Below are 11,868 nucleotides of genomic sequence, written 5' to 3' on the forward strand. Positions count from 1 at the left end.
TGCTTTCTGATGCAAATAAACAGCTAAATAAAGATATCTTCCACTCATTACACATTCTGCCTTTGCAAATAACGTGTTTGTGCTTAAGGTACAAACTTAGCTTCTTATAGAACCCCTCGAAAAAATTGAATTACTGTTTGTAGCCTACAGTGAAATGAATACTGATACCTAAACCCTCTTAATAAACCAAAATAATATTAAAAGCATTGAACTCAACTGTTTAGCCAGTCAAAGTACGAGTTGATTTAACAATGCAGATGTGATCAGAACATCTGGAATCTGTCGAAATGTTTTTGATCACATATTACGAGACAGTTTCAGCACAACATGCACCTGAGCACAATCTGAGACAATCGAACACGGCAACACAACAGAGACTCAATAGAAAAAGGTAAATATGCTCTGCAGATGTTTATTTCGATCCGATGTCGCCTTTAGATATTTATCCTGATAAAACGCTATAGAAGAGACTGAGACTACACATTGAAATACACAAAATTGAAGTACAAACTACACTTCCAAGACGATTCAAATATTGGACAATATTATAATGTTGTTACAATTAAATCAGTTCCTTCTTAGGATCCACTATCAATTCAACTAACCAGTGTGACCTTATTGCTGCTCTATATTATGAGTCTGAATACAGAGAAGGGAAAATAAATATAAATCCTTTCTTGAGTTCAACATTGTTTTCATACATTTACAACACAACTGAAGAAATGAGACATTTACAAATAAAATCAACAAATTGAATGAATGGATTTGAAATGTTTCAGTTGTTCTCTCCTTCCTCTGCTTCGCCGTCGTTCTCAGGCCCAGACTTCACCTCCTCAGTGAGGGAATTATCCCTCAGCCCTGACATCGGGACCAGCTTCCCCTCTGAATCCACTCCCATCGGCTGGATAATGTTATTTCTGCAAAACAAATATGTCGACAATGGATCCGTATTTTAGACTTAAGACTCTGTTGATCAGAGATTCGTTATCGCTCTGAGTCTTTGTCGCTTCACTGACCTGGACAGCTTGTTGAAGAGCATGATGAGCCTCTTGGCCTCCTCCTCCTTCTCCTCCTCCGTCATGCCCTCCATGGGGTCCGGCTGCTCCTCCTCCACCCGCGCTGTCACCGGGTTGATGCGATCTTTGACCTGCCGGTACTCCTCAGTGTCCGAGTCGGAGTCGCTGGAGTACTTGGCGTTAGAGCAGAAGGCTATGGGCCCCTGACCGCCCAGCAGGCCCCTGTTGGCCAGCAGGCCCGCTGCGTTACCGTAGCCTGTGTACTTGACAAAGCGGCTCACTGGAGGAAGTAAGAGTTTATGTTAGCTATGTACATACAACATGAGATTAAAATTGCTTAAAAACTGTGAAATATATTTAAAATTCTAGCTCTTGGAGGGTCATGTATGGTTAGAAACTTCCTTGTCCAGGATATGGACAAGTGTCTTTGGCTTCTCCGCAATCAACATGAATTACAAATAAGACAACAGTGAAAAAGTATAGGGAGAGAAATCAAATGCAGCTCAATGGGATAATGTGTGCTCTAACCATTTTCCTTGCAGAGGACAAAGATGAGGTCAGCAGCGCAGTGTTTGAGGTCTGTATCCAGGTGAGTCATGAGCCGGATCAGACGGCTCTTCACTGTGGAGCCTTCCTCTGGTCTGTGGGACGTGTCTCTCAGAGGAGGCAGGATCTAATGACGGGGATTCACAATAATTTCAGTTGTCTTTAAAAATAAATACTATAAAATATTATCCAAATATCGTGAGAGGCACAAAGCTTTCTCTGAAGTATGTTTTTTTGGGGGGTATTACATGTTTCCTGATGTATTGGCGTGTTTCTCTGTGGTCCCTGCAGCTCTCTGTCAGCAGATTGAGGATTGGTGTCAGCTTCTCTTTCATCTTATCACCCTGAGAAGCAAACAATACAAGGAAGACGCGTCTCTCAGGTTATTTCAGTATCAGAGAAGAGTCGCTCTTTTAAACTTTCAACTTTTTTAGGCAATAACTCTTGTGCCTTGGCCACTAAGTGTAGCATCCCGGCTGAATAACGGTCTGTAGTCTTGAACTGATGGTCCATAAGTCTTTAATGAATCACTCCTTGAACACACCGTAAGAACTTGTGCCTATATCGGCCAGGTGCTAAAACAATAAAACCGTGTCCATCTTCCTTGTTAAATCACTTTTTCCGTCCCTTCAGTGACTTTTTTAACGGCTTTCTAACGGCTCCTAGCGGCCTCTTACTTCCGGTTTTTATACCTTCAGAATAAAAGCGCAACAGGAAATGCACCGACTGCAGTGACAAAACGTCCAAAATAAAAGACATAAAAAGGAACAATCTATTTAAATAAAACCGTGTCCATCTTCCTTGTTAAATCACTTTTTCAGTCCCTTCAGTGACTTTTTAACGGCTTTCTAACGGCTTCCTAGCGGCCTCTTACTTCCGGTTTTTATACCTTCAGAATAAAAGCGCAACAGGAAATGCACCGACTGCAGTGACAAAACGTCCAAAATAAAAGACATAAAAAGGAACAATCTATTTAAATATACTACACATTCTCAGAGGTCCTTCACACTAAGTATTCAACCCTCTTCTCTGCGTATCACTTTCTCCCTCACCGAGTCCAGGCGTCTCTCCATGAACAGCACCAGGGTGTGGACACAGTCCATGTTGACCCCCTGGCACTGCTTGGAGTCGGGCTCCAGAGGCACCGCCAGCAGCACATCGAGACACTGGAGAGGCAGCGCTGACAACAGGTTGACCGTGTGACTGTGGGATTGAGTCAAGATTCAGGTAAAGTATGATGGATTGTTATAAATATGATAAGTAGTAGAAATACAAATATATGCTACAAATAAAGCTGTTATTAGAATTAAACATTGCACATTTCTTTACATATGAATATGGAGTGAGACATGAATGTACTATCTGCGCAATATTTTGTAAAAATGTAAATAAATGACCCACCAACATTAGAGGAATGAGCCCCGATACAGAAATAATCAAATGCTTGTTTTGTGCTTAAAACAAGGCTAGACGTCTTAGTATAAATGAATGATTACTACTTTAAATCTTTTTTTATTTTTATACTATAGTACCCGATATATTTATATATAACTGTATTTTGCCATTCATGCCAATAGAGCTCATATGAACTGAAATAAAAGTTCAACTGAGAGACAGAATAATAAAACATGCATGACATTATAGAAAGAAATAAAAGTGTGACACCAGCAACTTTAGATGGATGGATCGATGTTGGTTCACGCTCACCCCTGCAGTTCATCAGTGTCATCCGAAAGCAAACACTTCCTCATCAGGCAGAGACGCAGCATCGCCACCAGGTGTCGGTAAAGAGCTGCGTCATCCTGAGGGAGGAGAAAAAACACACACGCACACACACACACACACACACACACACAGTGCAGATCATTTGTATCAGATACATTTTATTTCCTGCCACCACACCTGATGGCTGACAGGTTTCGCATGGACTCATCGTTACTGACCTCACTTGGCGCCTGCCAGTGGATGCTGTAGGTGATGTTGAAGAGGATTTTGAGGATCTCTATCACATGCTGAGAGGCTTCTAGTGAGATGGGTGGTGCTGCTGGGTCCAGCACACACTCATACTGGTCCTTCCACTGAACCCCCAGACGGCTCTCCAGAGCGGCTGTGAAGATGGACACGCCTCCCTCCTGGAAGAGAAACATAGTGAGAGTGAGACAGGAAGGCAGCTAAGATGTGTAGAACATGAATCTGTTAGAATAAAGAGAAGATGACACAATAAACAAATGGAGATAGAGTGTAATGCTACATGATCTACCACATATTATAACTATATAGTACTACATATTTAAGGAAGTCACTTTGTAAGTGAGGTCATGTTACCTGTTGAAGCTGAGTGCTGAGCTCTCGCCGTAGTGCAGTAATGAGGAACATGAGGCGGAGTTCATAGAAGTGAACGCTGGACAGAGGTGAGTCACTCACACTGGAGGATAGACGCTCTGTGAGGCCACACATGAGCCTGGTGGAGGAAAGAGGAAAGAGGTTAGCTGCCTGGAAATATGCTGACTTGTACAGAAGCCAACTAAAGGTTGTGACAAATGAGAAGAAAAGTGTCACTGAGAACCAGAAATGCCAGTTCCACACCCAACGGCTGGGCTTATCAGTGTTTTGAAATGTTGTGTGTGCATGTTTATGTCTGCGTCCCGCGAGGAAGCCCACCTGAGACCGCTGAACCTCTCCTGCGCCCAGCTGCTGTTGTAGACCACGTTAGACAGCACCTTCAAGGCCTCTTTTCTCTGTGCCTCGTCTCCTGACGCGCCTCCCTCCTCCTCTTCTTCCTCGCCCTCCATCTTGCTCTCCCTGCGGTCCCTCCTGCCTCTCTCCAGCACCTTGTGATGCATGCTGCCCCTGTGCATTTCGTCGATGCTGGTCCTGTGGCTGCCAGAGCAGCCGATGCTGTCCAGATCTCCGCTGTCGGCGGTGCTGATGTCACTCTTGGCGTCCTCATCAAACCACTCGGCGCGTTGGTCATCGGCTTCAACGTCACCCTCGTCCTCGTCAGTGCGACCACGCAACACTTTGGCTTCAACCAGAGAAGCAATGATGTTGTCGTAGAAATCAGAGTCTGGCTCACTGGATTCGTCACTTGCGTCGCTTGTGGTCAGCCCGGCTAGTTTAGCCAGCGTCAGGAGAGCGCCGTCGGTCACCAAGGGGCCCAGGATCTTTTTGTCCCTGGAGAGGATTCTTAGAGTGCGTAGAGATACTCTCAACAGACGGCATTTCACTCCTGTTGTAATGAACCTCACCAGGACAAGAGCTAAATTCTGAGGACAGGAACAGAAAAATAGACCTTTAGTTTAACAACATTAAAAAAAGACTGAGAGCAGAAAGTGACAGTGTCAGGCACCTGTCTGAGGACGAGGCCTCGGTCCTCCTGGTCGTCCTGGTCGCAGTCGGAGTCAGAATCAGCGTTTTCCCTCACTTTATTTTGCCTGAACTGATACAGCAGGGCAAAGAACAAACACGCTTAAACACAGTTCGTGAATTAGTTTAGGGGCTCTCGTGTGCAAACAAAATCAATACACTGTACCTCCTCCAGTTTTCTTTGCTTTAGAAGATGGACAATCCGATTTCAGCGAGAAACACAGCAGGAGAGAGACAATGATATCGGTACATCATATGTGTGAGGGGCCATACTACACAAAGTGTTGTATGTAACTATTTGGAGTTCAAATCATAAGTTCCCGGGAAAAAGTTTCTTCTTAAGAGTGTTTCACAAAGCTGCTGAGAGAAACTTGTATTGAACTAAGACATGGTTGACCCGGTTGTTATGGATGATATCATGTTTCTGAAATAATTCATTCACTATGTCCACAAATAAATAACTGGATTGGATGAATTACATTTATATAAAATTAAATAAAAAATGTATTTTAATTTAATTGAATTATAAATTATTATAATATATTATACAATTGTTAATTATATTGACAAAAAGTGAAAATTAAAACAAATTGACTCAAAATTAAATTAGATTAAATTCCATGTCAAATTAAAAAAAAATCAATTTACATCAGATTTAAATAAAACAATTGAATTTGAATGAAAAATGGAATTAAATACATTTTAAAATAGAATTTTAGATGAAGTTATTCAATTTAACTGAAGATGAGTGAAGATATTGTCGAACTCGCTGTTCAACGGCTGCAAATGAAAGAGCCGAAAGTGTTGACTAGATTAACACGCAGTATGTCGGTTATTCAATTCGCTCCGCTCAATCTGCCTGAGCGTGCAAGGAAAGAGGATCAGGAATAACTGATACAGCACAATTACTAATCACAGACAGGCTGTGGAGTGGGGGAGGGGAGGAAGTGGAGGAGGTGGAGGAGCAAGGGTGGGGATGGGGTTAAGCAAAGTTGAGGTTTAAGAAACACATGCGGGACAGGGATGGGTCTCAGTAAACGGGCGCAGCAGCATGAACTAACTTACTTTACTCCGGTCCCTCTCCTCTGAATCAAAGAAGAAGCACTGGGCATACTGCAAGAGAGAAAAGATGACATGAAAACACTCTCAGCCGCAGTGTTTCATCCTGACACACCGACGTGTGAGCTCCTGTGTGGTGTTACCTCTTTGTTGAACTGCTGCAGCTGTATCTGAACGCCGTTCTCATCCCCCTGCTTGATGCACTGGATAATCCCCTCCAGGTCCACGTCCATGCTTCCTGCGCACACAACCGCACACACACACACGCACGCACACACACGCGGAGAGGAATAATCATTCAGGCCATAAAGGAAATTAAAGTTACACAACGATAGGGATGAACACACAGTGAAAAAATACACATTGTGTACAGTGTGTGTCATCTGTTATATGGAACATGGAAATAAAAGCCAACAAATGTGACATTAAAAAGCCGAAATCAATTTCAATAAAATAGTCACCCTGCGATATAATCGTTCCAGCAAACACTTCTGTTTGATCACTGATTAATGCTGCACGGCTAACGAAAGCTGTATCTGTATCTTTTACATGACAAATGGCCATATTGAGATATAATACATACATACATTAAAAAAAGATTGCAAACAGATTACAACAGTCTAACTCATGTGTTCGTCTAAACTTACCTTGTGCAAATCCCTTGATCAGCCGGGTGATATAAGATAAGTCTATTATAAGACAATATACCGTAGGTGAGCCAAAATCACCTGATGTCTGCCAACCCAAAGCGCTGTCACCACTCTGACTTCACTTCAGCTCGCTTCACACTGTTTCTCCGTCTCCCCGTAGGCTCAGCACACGATGCTCTGCCTTTGAATTTGCTCAATTCAATTGCTTTCCCGCTCCCTCATGCACTCAACATGTCTCTGGATCACTCTCTGTCTCTCTTTAATCCAAGAGAGATGCCGGGCCATGGCGTGGTTATGGTTATAATCCACTAATGGACTCTAAGCTTACATCTCCCAGTGTTGACCCTCTACAGGTTTCCCAGACTTGTGCTGCACATCTCTCTGTGTGTGTGCCCAGCTTTAGCGCACTCTTTCAATAAAATCTCTTAACAGCATGGGAATTACTGGAACAACCATTAAGATTTTGTTTTTTGTCGCGCCTCTCTCGCTGTTGCATAACCACACTGTAGCTTTTGACGGCTAAGGTTACCTTGAAAAAGAAAACATTGCTGAGAAATGCAGCTGAGAGCTTATACAGCTTAAAATGTGTGGGTTTTTACTAACCAGTCATTCCATCATGTAAATATAAACGGCACAGTGAGTTGCATATTGTGCGTGCAGAACTATAATGCTGTTTGTGTCTCGTACCACAAGATGGGGTTATTTTCATGGTTAAGTCAATTCAAACCATGAAGCAGGTTATATATCTCCTGCACAATAGGTGTGTATTTGAAAGTGTTTCCATTGAAAGACTTTAAAATGTTACTCTTCTCATAAACTATAGATTGTACCAATCTCCATGAGATCAGCCGTGACAGAGATCAATCTGCAGTAAGGGATGACAGCAAAAATATTGCTCGAATTCACATTCTATTCGTCTAAATGAAGGGGAAAAAAAGTCAACTAGCTTCACCTGTCGTACACGGTGTAGTGTAAAGATGAAATACAAGTTCACACACTTGTTGCAAAGGGTCTTGAGGGCCCTGAGAGATGAACTCTGTGAGAAGATGATATGCGAGTGACAGGCTTTCCTGGCAGGATGCTCACTCTTGTGCCCAGTGGGTAGAGGAAACAGGGCCGGGAGGTCCGAGGTAGCCGGCTGGTGGCTGCAGGCTTACAACAACAGGATGCACGCTATACGTCAGCGAGAGCGGGAGAAAAGTCAGAGGAGTCCTGACAAAGCGCTCTCACGGAAGTAGATGCGTATTCCTTCAAGATGAATTAGATGCTTGAGATGCAGGACATCAACAAGGCAGAGCTACAGGAGACCAATGACCCTCAGTCACCAGTTCAGTCAGTGGAAGAAAACAATCATCAGTGACGTGTGCAAACCGGGAGTATCTGCTTTAATCATGTTGACACAGACCAACATCATGACTCGCCGTCATACCGGCTGAGACACAATATACTGCATGTAGCCAAAACTCAACTGACATCTGTAAGCGTTAAGGGTCAACCTGCATCTGTTTTGGTCAGTATGGATCTCCATGTGTTGTATGATTGTATGTCATAAACTTATGGATTTTAAATAGGGGAGGTTAAAGTTAAGTTTTACCAACTTGGTTAATGAAAAATATTTACATCTTCATAGAGTCTGGATTTTTCAATGAGGAAGGAAGAGTAGATGTCATTTATCATTTTTGGCAAAAAACAACCCCCACATCAGACACAAATTGTTATTCAAAGCCGATTTTTATATTTCTTAAAAATGTCTACAGGGGACCTTTAATTAATTGACCAATGTGGTAATTACACATATTCTTCATTCCTGATTTATTCAAAATTTCATTGCAGGGAGCAGAAAAAAGATCTTGATTCTATAGTTGTAAAACATTACAACTTCCTGTAACTTATTTACTTAATTTACTTAAGCCCATGGTGATGTCATCAAATTAAAGTAGGTTTATCGTTCTTGCTTGAAGAATGAATTAAACAATGAATCAATGAACAAAATATTTGCAAATAAATTTCCTGTTAATTGATTTATCGAGTAATTGACTCATTGTTTTCGCCCTAATTAGTGACTAAGTTTATATTCTATTATAGTATGCATTCATTTGGGTTTAAAATATTTAAAATACACTCATGTTTTTGTCAGAAATCCCTCAAAGCTAGGCAGCAGTAAATGTACAGGCACTAGTTTACCAAGCGACTTTGCTTTCTTTTGGCACGCAATCAATGCCGTCATGCAAGTTGTAACGTTATAAGAGGAAATTCGGTGTAAACCGTTTCTTCATCGTTCGTGAAATCACAAGACTGCTTCATCATTTCACTGCTAATGCGTGTGTGCGCTCACGTACTGATGACTCAGTGCACTATACTCTGACAACACACACAACCTGCCCAGATGGCTGTCACAGGAAAGGTACACAATCGACTCGAGAGGGGAAGTTGTGATTCCCAGAGAGGGAGAGAGGCCGGGAGCTTGAAAAAAAGGAGACACTGGCTCTCCACAGATTAACTGTATTGTTAAAAGTTAAAGAATAATGGTTCATTTCCTAGAGAGATGACAGAATGGCCATGTGCCAAACCTTAAAAGATCATTATTTCTGAATTATGTGACCATTTATCAGTGGGTCAACAAACCTTTAACCCATTCATGGATGTTATAATCGTATCAGATAATCTGTAAAATACGACTTGTATATGATAAAAAATATGATATAAAATATGATTTATTTTAGTTTATCTTTGAGGAAAGGTGTACCATCAAGACGTTGTTTTTGAAGCACTCTGCGTGGGGGGATGTGAGTGAAGGACATTGCAGGAATAAACACGGGGACGGCAAAGGTGACTCAAGGGGAAAAGGCACCGGAAAATAGAGGCGATAAAGAAAAGCCTGGAGGAGAATTGGGGTTATTTTGGGCTGTGTGGGCTTCCTGCAGGTGATGGAAATGAAAATACGATTTCTGGAACAATTGCTCAAGAGCAAGTGGAGTGAATGAGGAGAGGGATGGGGGGGGGGGGGGGGGGTCTGTGGAGCAAAGAGTGAACATCAAGAATCAAAGTAAACATCGTAGACGGTACCACGTCACCTATAAGTGCAATGTTGAGCTTGGACGCTGTTGTGTAAAGGTTGTTTATGTTAGTATCACAGCTCTTATAAATAAAGAATAAAACTGCCACCATAACCGATTAATCACAAGTGTGGGAGTTGGTCTGCCACTAAAATGACTGCGTTTCAGACACACCCCCTTACTCCACCATCACACTATAAAGGACCAGAAGGCGAGAGGGGAGACAGACTTGGGCATCCAACAATCAGCAAGAGATTTCGAATGGTCTCCTCAAAAAGCCCCAGCAGGTTTTGGGATTTTCTCGGCAGTAAGTTTCATGTTTTGTGTTATTTTGAACAGGTCTCTAATTCATAATTTCTTTTCCCCAAAACCTTCTGTCTGTATTATTATGCCTTACATTGAGTCGTACAGATTAAGTGTGGTCAGGACCGGATGTTTTCCTCAGCGTCACTCATGGTTTTTCTGCCACAGGCCCGTGCGGTATGGAGATAGCCGTTCTGCTGCTGTTGATTGTGCCTTTGAGTGCTGCCACACCACTTAGACCAACTCACAGGTCAGTGAAAAACATCAGTAAATATGCAGCTACTGACAGGAGGGAAATACTGACTGCACTGCCTGCTGATCTATGAAAACAAATATCAAAGCATTTCTGTCTTTAAAAAAAGGAACGTATAGAAACAAATAGGGAAAGCCCGGGCTCCATAATAGTTTATTGATACATTACAGTGTTGAATATCCGAGTTGTTTTGTTCATGACACGCCTATATTAATAAATACCTTTTTTTGATGGACCCACAGGTCAGACGCAGACGTTGTCGTCCCAGGGGACACTGTCCAGGCTTCAGGGGTGAAAAGGACAGAGGACACGCAGCAGCAGCAGCAGCAGCAGCAGCAGCATGCTCAATCACTGAAGATCATCCCTTTTCATTCAGAAGACAAACATCTAGGCCTGGAGGCACTGAGACACAGGTACAAAAGAGCACATGCATTCACAATGTAGCATAAGTGGCCGTTACTAAAAGACTACAGGAGTACCAGGACAAGGAAGAGTTGAAAACACCAGCTTTCTTATATGATATCGCATATTAATGCACTGTTGTCTGTTGTAGGTTACTGATGCAGGATTAATGCAGAATACATATTGTCGTGTTTATTTCAGTTCTTCTAATCATGGCTGTTAGTGAAACCCAAATTGTTGGTTTGTGATTTATTTAAAAACTGGACATTATTTTGTAGGGGTGTAACGGTACGCGTATTCGTATTGAACCGTTCGGTACGAGACTCACGGTTCAGTACGCATGACGAACCGAATACGTTTGAATTAAAAAAAATTAAAAAAACTTTTGTAGTAATGAAGTTGTAATGAATAAATATATTTTAAAATCAAGTACATTTCTCTAGCATTTATAGTTTTCTACTGTACCGAACCGTACTGAACCGTGGCTCCACTGTATCGCACCGAACCCAACCGTGGATTTTGTGAACCGTTACACCCCTATTATTTCGTAAATGTATGTGATGTTTTTAAAAGCCAGAACTTTGATTATGTACCCCTCTTTTACTTCATGGTCATTCACAGCGTTAGAGTGAAGTTACGTCCGCGGCGTGCACCCCAGCGTGGATGCCAGCTCGGGACATGCCAGCTCCACAACCTGGCCAACACTTTATACCAGATCAGGAAGAAAAATGGAACAGATGAGTCGAAAAATGCCAATGACCCTCACGGATTCGGCAGATAGGACCAAGAGGAATGACGGCGCCTATAAGGACTAAGGAAATGGAGAGTTCTCACCATTTCTCCATCTATTTACACCAAATATCATGTTCTGAATGACTGGTACTGATTATGGATTTGTGCTCATCGACCACATACAATGTGGCTGCGTTAATACTGTGTGAAATGCTTCATGAAATCAGTTTTTTAAACACAAATTCCTCAATATTTAAATGCATTGTACAATAAATATTTAATACAAACAACTGTGTGGAGTTAGTTTCTGCACACCTGTAATAACATGAAGGGGGCTGTTAGAGACTGGTGCTTGGGCACCATGGGTTAAAGCTATATGGGGCTTTTTAGGAGAAAGTACTGGTCCCTAATATTATTCTTGGGAAAACTCCTTACAGGGATTACAAAAGTACAGTATTATTTCATTTTAATTTCACATGAAGGAC

The 11,868-nt window shown here is 42.1% G+C and overlaps 2 protein-coding genes across 2 annotated transcripts; one reads left to right on the forward strand and one right to left on the reverse strand.

Annotated features, from left to right (window-relative positions):
• Window positions 1–270: 270 nt before the first annotated feature.
• Window positions 271–6,220, reverse strand: LOC306795492 (chaperone Ric-8A; the record flags this gene model as incomplete). Its single annotated transcript, XM_079294025.1, has 12 exons — window positions 271–917; window positions 1,017–1,296; window positions 1,545–1,689; window positions 1,811–1,906; window positions 2,615–2,765; window positions 3,270–3,364; window positions 3,506–3,694; window positions 3,888–4,023; window positions 4,224–4,828; window positions 4,912–5,001; window positions 5,994–6,041; window positions 6,131–6,220. 12 exons carry the CDS (start codon window positions 6,218–6,220, stop codon window positions 776–778), a joined length of 2,067 nt encoding a protein of 688 aa, XP_079150151.1. The 3' UTR covers window positions 271–775.
• A 3,715-nt stretch (window positions 6,221–9,935) lies between these two features.
• Window positions 9,936–11,583, forward strand: LOC306795284 (uncharacterized protein). Its single transcript, XM_079293751.1, has 4 exons — window positions 9,936–10,000; window positions 10,165–10,246; window positions 10,492–10,662; window positions 11,273–11,583. Exons 1-4 carry the CDS (start codon window positions 9,955–9,957, stop codon window positions 11,430–11,432), a joined length of 459 nt encoding a protein of 152 aa, XP_079149877.1. The 5' UTR covers window positions 9,936–9,954; the 3' UTR covers window positions 11,433–11,583.
• Window positions 11,584–11,868: the final 285 nt, after the last annotated feature.

This window comes from Melanostigma gelatinosum (genome assembly GCF_949748355.1).
Source record: "Melanostigma gelatinosum genome assembly, chromosome: 21".
In the NCBI taxonomy this organism is placed as follows: Eukaryota; Metazoa; Chordata; class Actinopteri; order Perciformes; family Zoarcidae; genus Melanostigma; species Melanostigma gelatinosum.